Genomic DNA, 20671 nt, shown 5'->3' on the forward strand with positions numbered 1-20671 from the left:
GTGGTCTCCAGAAAAATAAGGGGAAAAAATGGATAGGTTATCTGACACGTTTGATCATATAATGAAAAAATATATATGGAAAGGCTGTTGGTGAGTGTGGTAAATAAAATGAATAATTCCATAACATATGAGAAACTAGTAATCAAAGTTAGAAGAAGCAACACCAGTGTGCTTGGCTTGGTCAGATAAAGAGTTAACTAAATGCATTAGGAGGTGGGGAAAGGGAATAGGTGACAAATGGGAGGTGGAATCAGGGGCAGGAAGTTCTGTAAGAAAGGACCACAATAGGTGGCCAGTGATAAATAGTTGATAAGTTGATAAATTAAAAAATAAAAAGTTTAACCTTTTAAGAATTTAATAAATAGCAGTCAGATCCACTAAAAAGTTCATCATATGTCTTTCGGAAAAGGCCTCAGAGGTACAGAAGTATTTGTGACACCGCTGTTGATGCTTTAGTTTAGAAACCTTTTGTGCCATGTATTTTATAAAACCCTGCATTCATTGGTTACTATGATTATAAAACTACTTTATGAACTGAATATATACATACCCTATTATTAGTAGTTTTAGTCTTAGCTGTATAGCCAACAGAAATAAATATAGACGGTCATTAGAATGTTTATGTTCATAGCAGCCCTATTCATAATAGCCAAAAATTGGAAATTACCCAGATGCCTTTTTACAGGAGAGTGGACAAATCAATCATAGTATATTTATGCAGCAGGACACCAGAGAATAAATGATGTCATAATTACTACAACAGGGATGAATCTCACAGAATGACAGAAGCAAGTTTTTATTTTTTATTTTATATATATATATTTTTTTAACTTATTTTAGAGAACAAGGAAGAGGAAGAGAGAGATAGAAACATCAACGATGAGAGAGAATCATTGATTCGCTGCCTCCCACACACCTATTACTGAGGAACAAATCCACAACCCAGGCTAGAATCGAACCTGGGACCCTTCAGTCCACAGGCCGACGCTCTATCCATTGAGTCAAACCAGCTAGGGTGGAAGCCAGCTTTTATACTACAAGACCTGTTACAGAAAATTCCAAAGCAGGCCACACAATCTAAGCCAGCTATTTTTAACCTTTTTTACCTCATGGCACACATACTAAATTTTAGTTACTAAAATTCTATGACCCGCCAAAAAATATATTTTTGCCTATCTGATTAAAAAAAAATAGGCATAATTTTTATCTATTTACACCAGATGGCTATTATTTTGTTAGCTGTTGTCATTTTTTATTTGACAATCAAAGGGAAAAGAAGTCAGTGCCCTCGACTAAATAGTCAGGTATTTCAAATTCTAAAGAATCTTGCAGCACCTGCTATAGCACAAAATCACTGATCTAGGCTGAATCAGGACAGTGTTTATTGCTGTGGAAAAATGGCAGTGAAGGGGCAGTGGAAGGCTTTCAAGTACATACTTTTCAGAACATACTGTTCTGTTCTTGTTCCAAATGATGGCTACAGGGCTGTGTGCACATTGTAATACACCAAGCTGTGCATTTATTAATTTTTAAATTGTGCGCTTTCTCTATGAGTCTTATACTTAGTATGTGTATATGTTTATGCAAACAAATATTTTTAAAAATATGAAGGACATAGGGAAAGCCACTATAAAATTTCTGATCAGTTACAGCTGTTCATATTTAAGAAATGAAGGTAGCAACTTTTAGTCCCTCTGATTTCGTCTTTAATTCGGATTTAGTAGTAGAAATTCTTATTATCATTGTTACTTCCTACCAACCTGAGCACCAGTGACTCCCAGAAGAGAATGGGAGTGCAATGGGGCAGTGCTGGGTAGGAGATTCGAGAGAGGGTATTTGAGGATGTGGATGGCAGGTTGAGTCTTAACCACCAGCCTAAATGAGAGGAGGTGGCAGTGAGAGGGCACCAGGGGCAGGGCTGAGTGGAAGGCGCCCCTCCACCCTCCTCCAGGGGTTCCCATTTTGCTTGGATGGCTTAGGTTTCCTGGGCCCTTGCTGGAGGAGTCCCAGCCTCCCAGCCCTCTTCTCACAGGAGAGAATACCTCTGGTTGGGACCAGAGTTTAGCGTGTGAGAGTGCAAGAGCGTGAAACTGCTTCAGGCCCATTGGGAAGGCCACTCGTGAGCTGAGTGGCTTAAAGGCTTTGAGATTTCTCTGATCTCACGTGGAGATGGAGAGATAATATTAGCTCGGGTGTCCTGCATGGGCCGGGCACAGTAACTGTTGTTCCATTTATATTTATGCTGTTATGTTTATGATGCTGTGGTCCCAATAAAATAAGATCCACAGAAGGGGTGACCTTGATGAAAGCACTGCAGACATCTCTGTGGGAAGTCCCTCCTCCGAGTGCAGCGATCCAAGCCAAGGACAGGCGGGATGGCTCTGTGGAGGCCGGGGCTCAAACCCAGGTGATTCAGTTACCCAGACACGGTTGGTGCATTTGCTTTGTATCTGATATACTCTTTCTGCCCTTCAGACCTAACTAACAACAGATACACACTGAGTGGCCAGATTATTATGATCTCTGAATGCAAATAATCTGGCCACTCAGTGAATTTGTACATGGGTGGGGTCCTGCCAGCCTGGCCATGGAGAGGGGACATGGGCGGTTGGCCAACCTGCCTGCTGGTCGAACTCCTGGTTGAGGGGACAATTTGCATATTAGCCTTTTATTATATAGAATCAAAATAATCTGGCCACTCAGTGTATTTTTAATGCCTTAAAATAGAAGAGTTGCTTCAAAAGAGCAGTGCGGGTGGGGGTGCATGAAAATACACCTGGAATTAAACTCATGTAAGGAAAGAAACGTGTGTGTTGAGGCTTGTGTGTGAAACCACCTACATCTGAGAGGTTTTTCATCCTCCAGGTGTAGTATGTTTACATTATCTTGTTATACAGAATATTACACTGAGTCTGACTATCAAGTACAGCTCCGAGTGCCTGGTGAATGCATAGCGAATGTTAGGCATAATAAATACTAAAAACAAACTTCGCGGTAATGCAGAGAAATGTAAACCAGTCAGACAGAGACTGGAACTGGAGGGAAATGAGCCCCCATGCTCCCAGTGAGCTATACATTTCTGAAGACATGGTTGCAGGGGCAGTGAGTGTCTTGGGGAGCCCATCACACATCTCGGAGGCTAGGGTGTGGCACAGGCTTTTCTGTTAAGGCCCTCCCGGCTGTGCCTGGACCCTGTGCTCAACAAGAGCAGAGAAAATACTGTATGTCTCTGATTTTAATGGAACCTGGAAACATCCAACCTTACCCCTAAAATAAGTGTGTAAGAAAAACAAAACAGCAAGGACATATCTCAGGAGAAAATAATTTTCCTAAAACAATAGCAGGTGTTTTCTGCCCTTGCCAGTTTGGCTAGGTGGATAGATCATTGGCCTGCAGACATAAGGGTCTCAGGTTTGATTCCGATCAAGGGCACATGCCCAGGTTGAGCGTTCAATCCCTAGTAGGGGGCGTGCAGGAGGCAGCCAATCAGTGATTCTCATCATTGATGTTTCTATCTCTCTCTCCCTCTCCCTTCTCTGAAATCCATATATATATATATATATATATATATATATATATATATATATATATAACTTTTTATTAATTTTTTCACAGAGAGGAAGGGAGAGGGATAGATATAAGTTAGAAACATCGATGAGAGAGAATCATCGACCAGCTGCCTCCTGCACACCCCCTACTGGGGATGTGCCCGCAACCAATGTACATGCACTTGACCGGAATCGAACCTGAGACCTTTCAGTCAGCAGACCGATGCTCTATCCACTGAGCCAAACCGGTTTCGGCCATATATTTTTTTTTAAATAGTGGGTGTTGCTCTAACCGGTTTGGCTCAGTGGATAAAGCATGCAGGTCAAAGGCACTAGCCTTTGATTCCGGTCAAGGGCACATGCCCAGGTTGGGAGCTCGATCCCGAGTAGGGGGCGTGCAGGAGGCAGGTGATCGATGTTTCTCTCTCATTGATGTTTCTAACTCTCTCTCTCTCTCTCTTCCTTCCTCTCCGTAAAAAATCAATAAAATATTTTTTTTAATAGCGGGTGTTTTCCAAATAGTGGGCGTTTGGTCAAATGAAGACTTTGACCAAAGCCTATAGGAAACTGAATCCAGAGCAAAGAGAAACATTAGCCCAGGGTTCCTGGTCCATCAGAGAGAGACCGAGCCCAGGCCCCGTGGAGCAGCTCTGGGCTGGCTTGAGAGGAGGAGATGGTCACATATGAGGGGAAGGTGTCCGTTTAGAAGTCCTTGCTTCAGGGTCCCCAAAGATCAGGGTTAGTGTGTCTCCCAATTCCAAATGTAAAGGAGCCCTGTGTGCACCTCAAATACAGGTAAGCTCGTGCCGGGCCATGCGGAAGTCCCAAGACTCCCCAAGTTACCTGCAAATTCAAGGGGCTTTTCCTTGACATGGGGTCACCTGTTTCCTTCCTCAGCCAGACACTGAACCAGATTAGGTGGGCAGTAAAACAAGCTCCACACAGGGCAGGCATGTGTGAACCTGTTTCCCAGGGGCCTGGGTGCGCCCCACATGCACTGCATAGCCTGGTAGACTCCTTGAACCTCAGTTTTAGGCATTTTGCCTTCTTTTTTGGTTCACTCCAGAGCTGGGGTCCTTCTCCCTCATGTCTCTTCCCTGTGGGGTTTCCTGCCATGTTTTCTCATGAGCCTATAGTACTTGTGTTTAATAACCACGGGTGGCTAGTGGCCACCACGCTGGACAGCACAGACATGAAACATCTCCAGCAATCACAGGGAGCTCCTCCACAGCACTCACCGGGCAGGCTCTCTCCAGCCTCGGTTGTCTTGGCCTTTCTCGCCTCCCATATTCCTTGAGAAACAGCAAGTACCCCTCTTCCTATCGCCATGGATGCTGAAGCCTGCAAATATTTTCTTTCTACATGTGCCTGATTCTATCATCTTTTTCAGCTTGTAGGTTCTGTAGAAGAACAGTGATTATCAGCCATGAAGATGCATCCAAGGGGTTCTTATTTGGAGTGGCAGTGTTTCTGACTAAAGCATGTTGTGCTTAGAATGCTGAGAAGAAAGGCCAATTGCCGCTGTGGTTTATTCATTGAGTGAACATGCTCTGTTGAGGCCTTGTATTTGCAGTGGCGTTTTCATTACTCATCGTCATTTGAATCCAGGACTCATCTCTATTTTCATAGGAGCGTGGCCTGCCCCTTGCTGAGGGATAGGCCCCCTGGGAAACATGCCGCCCCTGCTGGATGAAGGTCCCAGTATGCAGGGTGAGAGGCAAGTATGAGTCCACCGGTGCTGTGCTCTGGGATGGAAGCCTCAAGAGGCCCCAAGAGGCCTATCCCTCAGCAAGGGGCAGGCCACGCTCCTATGAATATAGAGATGAGTCCTGGATTCAAGTGATGATGAGTAATGAAAACGCCACTGCAAACACAAGGACCTCGACAGAGCAGCCTGGAGAAGCAAGTCTGGGACACACCTTGATGAATCTCATTTACATCTGTGTATAGGGAAATTAGCATCTCTTTGCTTTTCTTCTATAGTTTCATAAAATGAGTTTCTGATTTCTTTACTGATGTTTCTTATCTGTTCATTTAATTTTTGCTAGAATCATTTCTAAAATTATCTTGAGGTGCAAAATTATATTTTTTAAAACTGTGCTTTATTCCAATTATTGACCTTCCCCATAGCTATCCACTAATTTGACTTCTTTGCCAACAAATAGCATAGATTATTTTGGCCTGTGCTGTACTTTATGTGAATAGCATCATGTATTAGACTTCTTCTGGTCAACATTATGTTCCTCAGATTTATTTCATTACCATGTTGGGGGAACCATTATTATTTATACTTTTTACTGTTGTTGGGCATTTGACTGATTTTCCATCTGGGGGCTACAATTATTTATATTTCTGTGAACATTCTTGTTGATGTCTTTTGGTGAACATAGGGATAATTTCTGTAGTGTATTTACCAGAAAGGGAATAATAGTGTTAAAATGTAGCTATATGATCAACTATAAGAAGTACTGAAGTTTCCCCAAGTAGTGATACAAATATAGATTCTCACTAGGAGTGGATGACAATTTTAGTTTTTCCATATTGTTGCTGACATTTTGTACTGGGTCACTTTTCCAATTGAGCCATTCTGGGGGTTGCTATATAGCGCTGTTCTTTTAAAATGTAGTTGCCAATGGCATGCCTGCGCATTGGAAGGAGGGGTATGGTCTCTCCTGTCCTGTCCTCCTCCCAGCTTGGTTCTGCCACTGTGGAATGAGGCACAGTGAGCAGGGACAGATAGAGGATAGAGAAGTCTTGCCTCTTCAGCAAATGCTGATGGAAAATGCATCATGGTTCTGGTGGTAGAGATTTTAGACAGAACTCGTGTGCTTGTCGCGTGCCCTGTTTATACGATTTTCATTTCCTCCGTGTAAATAATACATTACTCAAGGAAGTCTGTTGTTTTCACTTACTTTTGCTCTTGAATTTAAAAATTGGGTTTTCTAAGTCTTTACAACCAGGTAAGTGGAGATAGATCTAATAAATGAATTTGGCAAAGTAGGAGGCTATAAAATGAATAATCAGAAATCAGTTGTATTTTTATACACTAGTAATGAACTATCAGAAAGAAGATCTAAGAAAGCAATCCCATTTACTATTGCAACAAAAAATATGACGTACCTAGCAATAAATTTAACTGAGGTAAAAAACAAACAAACAAAGAAAAAAAAACCTGTACTCAGGAAATTACAGGACATTGAAGAAAGAAATTGAGGAAGATACAAATAAGTGGAAGCATATACTGTGTTCATAGATAGAAAGAATTAACACTATTAAAATGTCCACCCTACACAGGGCAATCTATAGATTCAACACAATTCCTATTAAAATGCCAATGGCATATTTCACAGATTTAGAACAAATATCCCAAAGAGTGTATATGGAACCAAAAAAGATTCTGAAAAGCCACAACAATCTTGAAAAAGAACAAAGTTGGAGATATCATACCACTCAAAATCAAATTATCCACAAGGGCATTGTAATCAAAACAGCTTGGCACTGGTATAATAAGAAGCATGGAGATCAATGAAACATAAAAAGGGGGCACTACTAAAATGTGTGAACTCTCATGGGATAGTCCTCTGAGACAGGAATTCCCTGCAGGGGCCTGAGTCCAGGGGTAAGGAATGCAGTGTCCACCTTGCCTTCCTCTCTGTGTGTACTGCTCCGGCAGCAGAGCCGTGGGCAGATGGGGACAAGGACAGGGCTAATGGCAGAGATAGCCACAAATGACATTCTAATAGAGGATGGCTGCTGGGCTGAAGATGGGCAGTGACAGTGAGTTATGTTCTAGGGCATTAGAGGGTAGAAGCACTGCTAGAAAATGAAACTCAGCTAATTAAGACTTAATTATTACTGCCCTAGGAGACTTCCCATTTTGCATTTCCTTAGCCCTACTTCATTAGAAGTCATTGGTTAGATCCCAAGCTCACTTCCAAGCCAAAAAATTGAGGGAGGAGGACATAAAAACTGGCCTTCGTGATCCAGAAATTAGGGAAAAGAGAGAGCAGCCATGGAGCAGACACAAGTCCCTTCTCAACCTGACACAGGGATGCAGACCTCATCAGTTGGGGTCTGGACCACAGGGAACAGAAATTCATTTTGTGAGTCCTCTTGGAGTTTCACCCCTTGTGGTTCATTGCAAAGGCCTTGGTGTTTTCAATCCGAGTAAAAAATATCCTGACTCCTGTACCTGCCTACACAACGCAGAAATACCACTGGTGACACATGGAAATGAGACCCGGCCAGAAACCTTCCTTCAGAAAGGAAGGGAATGAGAGGGAATACGTGGGTCTACCAAAAAATACCAAATCTGATTCAACATCCAAAACCACGTTCCTGCCACCTCATGATCATAAGAAATGAATCGAATTAAACTAACGCCGTGTTAAGTAACTGAGCAACCAGATGTCTAGATAGTGCTCTTACTTCAAACCAGTGTATTGAAGGATGAGTTGTAACAAGTCTAGCTGTTCCAGGAAGGGAGACCGTAGGGAAGCATGACTCCAGGGCCACCAGTTGAGTAGAGTCTCAAGTATCCTGTGGTCAATTTAATAATCTCATGCCACAATATCTTTTCTGGGAAATGAGGACCATAATACCCTTCCCCACACTCCTCCTATTAAGGTTAATAAAGTAAGTGTGAACGTATTTTAGAAAGTTTAGTGTTATTCAGATGAAAGGAAATGGCATTATTGGGTAGCAAGCAGGGCACTGGAGTGGTACTATTCATCCCTGGCATACTGGTGCCCGAGACCCTGGGCCCCACATTTATAGTGCTCAGCTGGGCAACAGCTGACCATGGGTGTTTGCTGGAGGCCCTTTTCTTTTTTTCTTTTTTCTTTTTTCACTTTGAATGCCTTGCAGTGGAGAAGCAGTCATAAGCATCAGTCCCCCATTCCTTTCTTGCCAGTTAGAACGAACAGCTGTCACCAGCTCGGAGCAGGGAGTCCTGTCTCCCTGGAACCAGTCAGGTTCAAGGTTGGAAGGGAGCCAGATGTGAGCCACGCCCGCTCTTCATCTGTCCTGACTTGCTCCTCTTGACTTCCTTTTCCTTCCCCCTTCTTTCTCTTCAACTCTGCAGACCAACAAAGCCGTGGCCAAGGGGGACTTCCACCAGGCCAGCACCAGCTCTCGGCGGGCCCTCTTCCTGGCCGTGCTCTCCATCACCATCGGAACTGGCATCTACGTGGGCGTGGCCGTGGCCCTCATTGCCTACCTCTCCAAGAACAATCACCTATGAGCTTCTTCCGCGCATGAAGGAGGAGAACTCGGGGCCGGTGTTGTGCCCGTGCAGAGCGAGCAGGGTTAGCAGGGGAGAAACACCTGTGTGATGCTGTGTAATATAAATTATTGCCAAACAACTCCATCACACCCTGGAGTTTTCTTCTCATCAGTTTGTTTTGTTTTTACCCTTTTATTTTCACAACACGTTGTAGAACAGGAGACAGCTGGGCACCGCTAACCCTTCCCAGTGGAAGCTCCCTGAGGGCTGTGTCTGGATGGGTCTGGTGGACCAGTGGCAGTGCTGCTCTCGGCAGCCTGCCAGAGCCTGGAAAGCCATAGCACTAGCAATATACAAATAGTAAAACTGTGTTTATTTTTTATGGGATATGGTGCAATAGGCAGAAGGCAGGGGACCTGTCACTCTTCTGTCTGTTGCCCTGCTTGATGCCTCTGCCATTTTCCCAGTCCATGTACCTTCCCCGTGAGAGGAAACAGGGCTGATCAGAAAAGACAGACAAAGCTGCTGGCAGGAATCCTGCTGTCTGTGGTCTTCAATGGGTGCAGCCCTAAGAATGCCAAGTCAGAACAGTGTGGGACCAGTCCCCAGGCTCAATCTTTCCTTTCCCCCCTCTCCCTAGCCTAGGCTCATCCAGCCTCCCTTGTCATGTCCAAACTTAGGACTCACCACACAGCAGTCTGCAACCTTGGGCCTCATTGATCTAGGGCTGGGGGAGCAGGCCACAGGCTGGCCCAGGACTCCTCCCGGAAGGACGCCGAGGTTGGCTCCAGGAACTGTGGACTCCATCTCAGCATAAAGACCAGCGTTGGCCCCCACCTTGGTGATAAAAGGGGCGCTAGTGATCTTAGAAGGAGATGAACCTTCTCTGTCAACTAAATGAATAGCTATTTTCTTGTCATTTTTTAAGTGCAACTACTGCTTCATGCTGCTTAGTTATCAGGCGACTGCTGAGAAATAATCGCAGACATTTTAATACCATTTCATTGCTGTTTCACGAGTGTTCATTATTTAACAAAAATTATCTTTTAGCTATTTTGTCTAAGACTTTTCTTTATTAACACTATTTCTTAGCTTTCACTTATAATTGTTTCTTTTTAAAATAATTGAAGAGCCAGGCAAGACTTGGATGCTAAAACTGGAGAAGGGTCTCCTAAGATGAGAATCACATCATCTCTGACTGCTTACATTCCACCTGGAACACTGTTCACATGCACTGTTGTTCTGATACTTCCAGTGGATGCTGAGACCATCTCTCTAGGCCCTAGGATAACGGTTTCATCCCAGCACCTACAGCATTCCTGCTGCCTGGACTCCAGCCCCAGATTTCTGATTTGATTGATTGGTGTGCAGCCTGGTGATCCCAGTTTGCGGAATCACTGTCCTGGAATAAGGACTCTGGTTTGATCTTCCTTACCCTTGACTTTAAACACTTAATATTGTGAAAATTATTAGCACTGCCTTCCTAGGTCAAGTCTATGATCTTCTACCATTTGGTTGTAATAGCTGCTTCAAAAATGTGCTCTAAAAATATATATGGAAGAAATCCAAATGCCCCTGTAAGAATCCGAGTAATCCAGTGATAGCGGGGATTTGAGATCAAACCAACCTGGACTTGAATCCAGTTGTGCTGTTTTCTAGCTGTGTGATCCTGGGTAGATGGGTGTACTTTTTGGAACCTCATCTCTAGAAGAGGATAAGTGAGGCCCATTCCTAGGATGGCTAGTAAGTGTGTGCACACAGAGCCCTGACCTGGGTCATGTGAAGGAGTTGGAGTGGCCACTGTTATTCCCAGTGTTTGGGTAATCATCCCCTGGCTTGCTTGTACCGTCCCATCATTTCAGCCCAATCTCTCCAGGTTTATTTATCAGGAACCTCTGTGTGAAATGGGCTTCTTCGTATTTGTCCAAAAAAAAAGTTTATTTGAAGTTTAAGAGGTGCCCAAAGTTCCATGACTTTGGATTTGGTTAAGAAGTAGAACCAACACTGTATGTATGTCATGTCCCCCATCTCACTACCTCATCATGGTTGCTCTGCACTAACCCTTTTATGCCCAGACACCCTGTCTCCTGCTAGACCAACCTCCCACTTCTCTCAGGCCCTGCCTTTCCAGTTGGAAAAGCTTTCTTTTCCAGTGCATCATCCCTCTGTATTTTTTGAAGCTCTACCAAGTCCTTCCCAAGGACCAGCATGAGGACCATAGGTAGTACCATATGGTGTAGATGGTCATATGCATAGGGTTAGGGCCCAACCTGTCAGGACAGCTGAATGAAGTGGGTATGGCCTCACAGCTCACTGGATAGATAGACACAACATAACCCATTGTTCTCTGACCAGTGAGGAAGCTGGTTGCATGTCACCTCGGTGTCCTGTTAGTGACTGCTGAGCAGCATAACAGTCTTTTAAGTGAGTTGGGGCTGCCATGAACTTCTAAAGTCACATTACCTTAGTTGTTATCGCAGCCACCATGGATGAGACAGTGCCCTGAGCAGGCCCTACATTAGTCACTGGGCCCACATTATCTCATGTATCACATCAGAGGCAGGTGAAAAGGTGATACAACTGAGGTTCAGAGAAGGTAACTCACCCAACACCACACAAATGGCAGCTGTAGAATACCCCAGCCCGTCACCCCTCCAGGCAACATAGTGCCTACTGGTAGAACCTGCTTCCACGCCCCTCATCATGAGAGACAGCCTTCCCTTCAGCAGCTCACTCCATTTTGTAAGTGCTCTTTATTACAACCATTTTATTGACATACAGAGACCCAGAGCACATTCATAATTTTCCTCTAAGTCATGAACCTGGAAAACAGCAAAGCCAAGATACATCCTAGACCATTGGATCATGAACCCCCTTGGATTCCTCTTACACTGTTACTTAGTTTTGGCTTTATAAGCAAGAAAAATGCATCTGGGCCAAGATCCCATTGTTGTGCCAAGACTCTTAGGGGACTGGAAAGATGCTTTTGGTTTATGTTTCACAGCCTGTCTTTGCCACTAAGTGGTGGGACAATGTGGTGAGACGGGGGGAGGGCTGAGTTGACTTCCATGGGAAATGACACCTTGGCAAAGGTGACATGGGCATATCTTATTCCTGTGCACAATGCTCTCCTTCCCACAGCCTTAGAGGTATCCCTGGATAACCCGTCTCCACCGGCCACCAGGCTCTTCTCGACCCTGCTTCACTAGGCATGCCTGGCCTCCTCGGGTGTCCCTCCTTCACCAAATGCCTCCGGTTTCACCAGGTGTTCCCACTTCACCAGATATCCCCACTTGCCCAACTCTCTCCAAGGAACTATCAATATAATGGGCCCAAGGAGAACATGGTGAGAGAAGCCACATCCGTAGGTCACTGTGTCATCAGCAGCTGCCCAAGGTGCCACAGACAATTAGGCCATCCAGCTAAATAGAACCAGGGCCCTGACAACAGGACCAGCCTCTTCAAAAGCTAGGCAGGGCACTCCTCACAGAAGCCTCCCTCATATGAAGCAGCTTCTGGATTTAAAATGCATTAATGGAGCAGCCTTCCCACATGCCAACAACTCCTACTGCTCCAGGATATACAAACGTCCAATGGTCACCACAGCTAAAGCCAGGGCCACAGCTGCCTTTTCAGAGGTCCTGGCCTGGGTTTCTGGGCCTCACCCATGAGGTTCTACAGGGCCTCTGAGGCCTCCTGTGGACTGGCTTCATTCCTAACCCTTATGAGAGCAACTTGTGTTTCACTCTTTCCCCCTCAAACACCACCTTTGTTGCCATGAGTGTTGACATCTGTTGCCCAATTTACCAATAAACCATTTAGTGTAAATGGTTTACCCTAAACTGAGGCTGACCCTAAAAATGCAGGTGTCCCATCTCCTACCTAGATGCCACCTTTGCATCTATCTCTGCTCTTGATGCCATTAGAAATATTAGAGGAAGCCAGAAGTTGTGTGTGAAGCTGTGGCTCTGATGTCTCCACCCCCATGACCTCTTGAAGCCCCTGGTCTTCAGGATGCACTGAGCTAGCCCCTGCGGTGGGGGAATCTCATTTCCCCAGAGTTCTCATTTGAAGACCGCACATCTTAGGAAAGCAATGGTGGACAATAGACCCACAGATAGTTGAGGCCAGCAGACTACTGGCTCCCTGCCAAACAAGCATGTAAATAAAGAAGTGAACTTGTCCCCTCTCTGAGCCCCATAGGAGGGGTCAGGGCTCCACATGGGTGAGGAGGGAGTGGGTAGTAGCTGTTTGCCCTGTGTTTAAGGTACAGCAGGGTTCTGTGAGCCAGAGGCTGTCCTGCATTGCAGGAAGAATATTGGTAAGATCACTGATAACAGCCCCACACAGAAGGTCATGGTCATCAGGAGTGGAGCTCCCTGTGGGATTTCCTAGTAGAGATTGTGTCTTCAGTGAGTCATAGGTCAGGGGAGATTACTGGGGGGCTCTAAAGATTTTCCCACACCCACCACACAGAAAAGAGAGCATTGCAGGATGATAGGGGTGGTGAGGTGGAATATGGGTACCTACATGGATAAGCACTGAGCTGAAGGCATTCCCAGGGGTAGGGCTAGCCTGGGCTTTTCAAATCCAGACAATGGTGAGAGGAGCTGCCTCCCCAGAGTTTTGTGCTGCAGTTGCTCTGGACTTTGGGTCACGGTTCCTCTGCTGTTAGGATGACTGGGTTCCAGGCCTAGCGGTGGCTGTTTTTTCACCCAGAGCTAGGGAGACAGGCTCCTGAACCTGAATTCAACTTTTAGCCATGCTCTCCACTGACCAGCAGGGAGTGACTAAAAACAAGGTACTCTGCCCCCTCCTAGGGGGGAGGGGGGAGAGGCAGGTAAGTGCCAGAGGGTGTACTCACTGCATCCCTATGACCTCTAGCAGACTATGCCTGGTTTTTCCACTAACATTAGGCCATTGTAGGCCAATAGAAAGATCAAAGTTGATTTATGGAAGGAATGGAGGAAAGGAGAGAAGGAAGAAAGAGAAGAGAATGGGTGAACACGCACAAAATCACAGCACCAGCCATGCAGGCAGCTCTCAAGCCTTCAGCTATGACACCTCCTGTCACCTGAGTCCAACTCATGGCTCAGCTGAAAAAATAAATGGTGATTTGGGTATGCTGCCTGTCTACACAAGAGAATTCATATTTAGATTCAAACTATTTTATTAAATGAATCAAGATTTATAGGTGGAATAAGATGGAGAATGGTTTGCAGTCTTCTAAAACACCTAGTGTGTTTGTTCCCTGAATATGATCCCAGAACATGTTAAAAAGGTATTTTTCTACTTAACTTGGTAAACAAAGTATTCCTGGTAAGTAGAGTCTGCTTCGACCAGCTATTGCTAAGGGCTGAATTCGTCGAAGGGCTGATAAAGAGCTATGAAATCTCCTCAACTTAGCACCATGAGGCAGGGCCTTTATTCGTTCTCTCACAAGGTCTTGTGCAATTAGAAGTAAGAGGTTGTCACTGTCCAGAGACAGTCCTTTTTAATTTAGAAACAGGGATCAGGCCACTTCAGTATTGCTCGCTCTTTGTTTTAGCTCATAATGGAGTTCAAGGTGATGCCCACAGATAACGCTCCCCTCATTACCATTCCCACACAGAAACCCAGCTATTCCAAAGTCCCAATATCTGGCTCTTTATCTGGCATCCTGTGAACTCCCATACAATAGATCTTTCTAAAATAACATGAACTTTGAATTTAGAGGGCATTGCAAGTGGGTCCAGCTCCACGCCGGGCCTGTCAGATCCTCAGTGTCAGATGAGTTTGAGGAGGCTCTTATCCCACCGTCACCAGCCAGGAAGTGACAGAACCTGGCCTTGGGCTCAGCTGAGCAGCTCTGGGGCCCGTGCCCTCACAACCAGGACCAGGAAACTGTGGGTTTTCTGAGATCTTACTGAGCCTGGTCCAGGAAGGCACCTGGGAGAAGCTGATGAACCTGCAGGAAAATGGGCAGGAGCTGGAAAACTGGGAAGACCAGGCTTCCTCCTCCTTACACCTGGCATGTGGCTGCCTTAGAGCCTGTGCAGCTTCTCAGATGGTTCAGGGAACGTCCCCTGAACCCAGTCTAGGGATCTCAGAGGCCAATTTACAGGAAAGAGGGAACAGCAGAGAGAGCCCAAAGACATCCAGCCAGGAGGAAATGGGCCAGAGATGGAGGTCTGACAGCACAAGAATGAACAAACTAGGGTCAGTTTCCCCACCCGCCCGCCATCCTGGGGCATCGGTCAATATCTGGAGACATTTGGGGCTGTCACGACTGCCCATCTACTGCATAGAGGCCAAGGGTGTTGCTCAACAACCTACAGTGCACAAGACTGACCACATCAGAGAATCAGCCAGCCTGTACTCTACGATCCATCTTGGTCATTCCCAAAATATTCTAAACACTGACTGAATTCAGCACCAACCAGCCCAGTAAGCTTGGCATCCACTCGCAGAGCCACACTTCCTCCAAACCCCTCCATAGTTCAACTAGGAGACAAGGGAGACGGGGAGGAGAGGGGGAGGAGGGAGGCACCCTATCTCCTGGAAGAAGCCTCAGCTTCCACAGCCACACATCCACCTCCTTCCCTGTCACAGGTGACACCCGGCTCCTGCAGTGGCCAGCTCCAGAACTTACCTGCCTTCCCCTGGGCTCCCAGGGCCCACATCTCGTCCCTATACTGTCCAGGTAGGCCCCCTGCTGCTGCCCAGCACAGAGCAGCGCCTGCTCTGGCAGGAACCCCTGGAGGGAAAGGGGGTGCACTGCTCACCGACTCTGCACTGGTGCTCAACTCAGCCCACATGGACTCGGTTTGATGGAGACAAGCCCACAGACTGAGCAAACCCACTGCGAGTCCATAGCGCAGGGCAAATTGGTCCTCTGTGGAGAGAGCAGGCCGGGTTTGCGGGAGGGCCTGAGAGCAGAATCCCACGGAAAGGGTGTCCTTCAGGCTCAGTGCCAATGCTTGCAGAGCCCCGTTTGTATACTCAATGGCAGCTTATACGGGTTTTCATCGCGTTCCCTTTGCAGTTAAACTTCCTCCGCTTTTGTTTGCTCATCGCATGCGGGAGGTCCCCCTCTGGGCTGAAACTCGGCTCAGGTGTCGAGGAGCCGCGCAGGATGGTACAATGCAGCTGGGCAACTCGTCACTTATAAGCGGTGCGCCAAAGAGAAAAATGAACACGCCTTTCAGTTTGAAAGTTTGAGAAACAAATTGAATTCCTTAGAAAATGAACCAGGCCAGCTTCTCTCCTGCTCCCCAGCCATAGCTCCTGGGATGTGGGTCAGCAAAGAAACCGCCAGCAAGGCTGCCCCAGGGTGGCCCCCCAGCCCTCCTCGGAAGCCTGGCAGCATTTCCACACCCTCACTGAGGAGCCCAGTATTACTCCCATTGTCTCTGCCCACCTCATGCCCACAGCAGTTGCTTTCCCAGGAATCAGTTCCCATCAGCCATTGGGGCCCTCCGCACCCACACTTCTAGCAGAGATCTCATGCTCTGGCTCAAAGTTGATAACACCTGGCCCCACTGTCCAGGAATGTCCAAGGCCAATTCAGAACTCTCCTGACAGTCTCCTCCACAATGCAGGCAGCAGCTGGCAGGTATGATAGTGGTCTAGGCTCCTGCCCTGGTACAGCTACCGCAATCCCGGCCTGAGGCCCACAGGCCACACCCTGCCCATCTGCCAAGGCCAGCCAAGGTTCTCCTCTGGAAGCCTTCTTTGACCCCTTCCTGAGCCCACTGGGACCCCTGCCCAATCTAAACATTAGCCCCCAAGTCCCGACTCATCCCGCTGATTGGCACGCAACCTTAGCTGGGCACCCACACATCCAACACGTTTCTACTGCAGATCTCCTCTGTGCTTAGTGCCACTCTGCGCTCTCGTGAAAGGGATCAGCAAGAGACAGGCCAGTCTCCCAAGGGCAGAAGGTGAGCGCACAAACCAGAGGCCAATAAAGTAACTGCAGAGCATGCGGAGGTCAAGAGAAACAAAGGCAGGGGTCAGGGTGGGATTGGGAGGGACCATGGGATTGTCAGGGATGGCTGATTGACAGAGATGGCTAAGATGCCCTGAAGCCCACTCAGATGCCATTGACGCAGAGTCCTGGAGCATGATGATTTAGAATCACATGTGTCAAACACAAGGCCCGCGGGCCAAATCCGTCCCGCCAGGCCTTGCAATGTGGCCTGCACCGCGCTGTCATCACTGCACTCCGCTGCGTTTCCATCACAATGACAGTTTATGACTGTTCAGTAAACCATTCGGCCCCCGATTTAGGCTGGATTTTAGATTTTGGCCCCTTCTCTGATTGAGTTCGACACCCCTAATTTAGATGCTCATATCTATTCTCGAACCTCATGTGTCATCGGTGATGAAACACACAGAGGGGTCTGAGCCAGATCAATTTACTGCTCTGCCATGCTCACGTCCTTGGCCCCAGGCCACACCCCTTCCCTTCCCCTCTCCCTTCTCTTCCCTTACTGACAAACTCAGGGGCAGAACGTACCACCTGTACCCATTCAGCAAAGGAGCAAAGGATGTAGGAATCTTGAGAAAAAAGAAATGTAAGAATTTAGGATGGCCAGGTGAGGTGTGAAGTCAGTGGTCATACCAGTCTGGTCACAAACACCAGCTCTGATTATGGTAATTTGTGACGTGGGAGCTGAAGATAACAATATTTGGGTGTTAAAGATCTCAGGTAGTACTCTGGAGCTGCATTTTGGAATAGTTTCTAAAAGACCATAAAATGGAAACCTTGTTGTCAAAATTACCCTTGAAATTTTGTAATGTAAAAATCCTATAATATATTATAAGAGCATGAAGTTAAAAAAACAAACAAACAAAAAACACAAATACATGCTTAAATCAGCCCAGCTTAGGCCATCACATGAGACCCCATCCATCAGGGGTCATTGCCGTGTTTGCTGCTGGCGACAAAGCAGCAAGGACATGAAGATTCCAGTGCACCAGCCTCTCCTGCTGCTAACTGAACTCCAATCCATTCAAGCCCCAATTGCAGGAACTTACTCTAAGGCTACTTGGAAGGGACTTCCATTCCAGATGCCCTGAGGCAGCCTCCAGCCATCTAACCTACTCATCTGGCAAAAGCTGGCCCCTTGAGAGATATCCTGCGAGTTGAGAAACTCAGAGAACAGACCACAGTTTGAAGATGAGTGCAGAGCTGTCACTTGCCTTGCATGGCTCTCTTTTGGGTGCATACATTGCAGGGGCAGGGGAGATGGATATTTAATGTAATCCCAGAGGAAGATGACTGAGGTGTGACTGTAATGCAGGGAAGTTAATTTTCTGCCACAGTGTATGGCATATGCCCGTGACCTCAGCTCCACTCAGGCATTTGCAGGTGAAAATCAGGCCCCGGAGAGGCCCCTCCCACTTTACAACACACACCTGCCCAGGGCTCCTCACATTCTCCGGGGCCAATTTTGCAAGGTTCTCTCGGAATGGTTTTTGAGCTTGAAGAGTAGAGATAAAGGGAAAATGGCTTCAATCTTCTGCTTTTCAATTGGTCCACTCCCACTGAACATCAGTTTGTTCCTTAACTTTACTCTGGTTTGGGATTTTAATTATTTTTTTCTCAATAAATGACTCAAATATGAATGTTCCTCTGGGGCCCAGAAGCAAACTGGTGTTCTCTCCCCCACCCCCCCACCCCTGGTTCTTCCTCTCTCTGACAGGTACACACAAGAGAGTAAATGTGCACACGTTGCTATCACAATTCTGCTTTAAAACTTTCTATGGCTGCTAAAGACTAGAGCCCTGTCTCCTCCGTCTGAGAGGCAACCTCCCGCCAGCTGACCCCAGAGCCTGGCAGCCGGTCCTGGCCAGGACACACCCTGGCTTCAGAGACATCAAGCTGGCTCTGTGTTTCCTAGCTCTTCACGGGGATCGAAGCAGAAGCCATCCCACAGGAGAAACAGAGATCCACAGAAAAGTGAGGACGCATGGCCCAGGGGGCTCTGTCCCAAAGGAACTAATTTGCCAGGGCTGACAAGCTGTCCTAGCTTATCCAGGATCATCCTGGGTTTCTGTCAGCCTGGATCTAGTAGATGTGTGCGCTGGGAGTGGTCTTGGGTAGACACAAAGGCTGAGGAAAGCAGCGTGCTGCAAGGGGAAACCAGGGAATGCCTCTCTGGACTCTGTGAACGACTGCATTTAGGGTCCCACCTAGCAAGAATGGTGATTTGATGACTTCATCAATGGGCCTTCGCTGTGTGTGTGTCTCCCTCAGCCATCTGCCCTGAGGCAGGGAGACTGGCATCAGAAGGTCCTGGAGACCTGGCCCCATTCCCCTTGGAGCTCGGGTCCGAGAGCCTCCTCCAAGGAGCACTGTCCACACATAAAACTGAAATTTTAACTTTGGCCCCAGGAAGTGCCTCTCACTACAACTCTCCCCCATCCCTGCCCTCGGTCAGGGATCCTTCAGTGTGGCCTGCCCTGACCTACCAAGTCCCTGAAACAACCCCCCCCCCTTCTAACCTGCCCCCAGCCCACACAGGTGAGCACCAGAGAAGGCCCTGCAAATGCAAGCCCATCGCCAAGCCTTGTCTTTGGGCTGCCTGCAAACTCCGAACTCCTCTTGCCACCCTCTGTGCTGAGGCACCTGTGATGTTTTTATTCTTTCCCTGAACCAGCAGCATTTATGACAGACCCAGCACCATTAATGCTACCGTGGAGGGACTCTGGGGTGTGAAAATGAGTGCAGAAGGAACTTCCAAACACAGGTAAGGAAAAAAAAAAGTCGCAGAACATACATGATGTCATCCGTTTATATGTGGTTCAAATGAAGAAAAACTGAACTGCAATGAAGAACACATGAGTGTCTGAAAGAGCATGAGAGGCTGGGCTGTGAGAGCACACAATCCAAGGTGGTGATTATTCCCCGTGGAGCAGGGAAGAGGGCAGTCTGGACACAGACAGGGTTCCCTTTCTCAGACTGGGTGGGCTGGGGAAAGAGGGAGACTATCCACAGGTGCTGCTGATTGCCTTTATACATATTGCTTGTATGTGTGATATGTTTCATGGTTTAATAAAGTCAGAGATTTATTTTGTGCCAGGCACTCTGCTGGGTTTGAGACATAAGGAGGCCGATTGGTGTATGTGGGGGCGGGGAGACAGGGATACAATTGGGGGCCAATAGCCTGGGGAAGGGGTCATGGGTGGTTTGCCTGCAGGCCCTGTCCCTGATCGAAGTGGGGGCCCAATCAGGGGTGGAGATGGCTGGGAGGAGGGGTCTCAGGTTGATTGGGTGGTGGGACCCATTGGGGGTGGGGCCAGCAGGTGGGGGCGGGGGCTGCAGGAGGTTGGCTGGCCAGCCTCACCCCATATTGGGGTGAGAGGGGGCGATCAGGGGCAGGGCTGGCCAAGGGGAAGGGCTGCAGGGGAGGGTGGGAAGGTTGGCCATCCAGCCCCACCTCCTGATCAGCTGGTTCTCTGGTCGCTGTGGGCATCATAGCGACCTAGCTTTTCATATACTACTACATAGATTGATTTCAGAGAGGAAGGAAGAGGGAGAGAGAGATAGAAACATCAATGATGAGAGAGAATTCTTGATTGGCTGCCTCACACTGTAGACCAAGCCCACAATCCAGGCATGTGCCCTGACTGGGAATCGAATCATGACCTTCTGGTTCATAGGTCAATGCTCAACCACTGAGCCACATCATCTGGGTAAGAGTGCTTTTTTTGCTGTTTGTTTTGTTTTGGGCAAGAGTACTTTTGCTGATGCATATAATGGGGCATATTGATGTGGATGTGGATGTGGATGTTGATGAGATAAAATAAGAAAACAGAACAATATGTAAATCAATTTGCATTTCCTGATAATAAGACATCTCCAAATGCAAGTTGATTGTGTTGACACCAACTGTAGTGAATGTTGATGGCA

General features: G+C 47.1%; 1 protein-coding gene across 4 annotated transcripts in view; it reads left to right on the forward strand.

The window, feature by feature from the left end:
* The window catches only part of SYNDIG1 (synapse differentiation inducing 1), a 123442-nt gene extending 113670 nt beyond the window's left edge, over window positions 1-9772 (forward strand). For all 4 annotated transcript variants that reach the window (XM_045574518.1, XM_045574517.1, XM_045574520.1 and 1 more), the window contains exon 4: window positions 8632-9772. In XM_045574518.1, coding sequence (XP_045430474.1) covers window positions 8632-8790 — 159 coding nt within the window. In that variant the 3' untranslated portion in view covers window positions 8791-9772. The remainder of the gene's footprint in view (window positions 1-8631) is intronic.
* Window positions 9773-20671: the final 10899 nt, after the last annotated feature.

Source organism: Pipistrellus kuhlii, unplaced genomic scaffold (assembly GCF_014108245.1).
Source record: "Pipistrellus kuhlii isolate mPipKuh1 unplaced genomic scaffold, mPipKuh1.p scaffold_m20_p_6, whole genome shotgun sequence".
NCBI lineage: Eukaryota > Metazoa > Chordata > Mammalia > Chiroptera > Vespertilionidae > Pipistrellus > Pipistrellus kuhlii.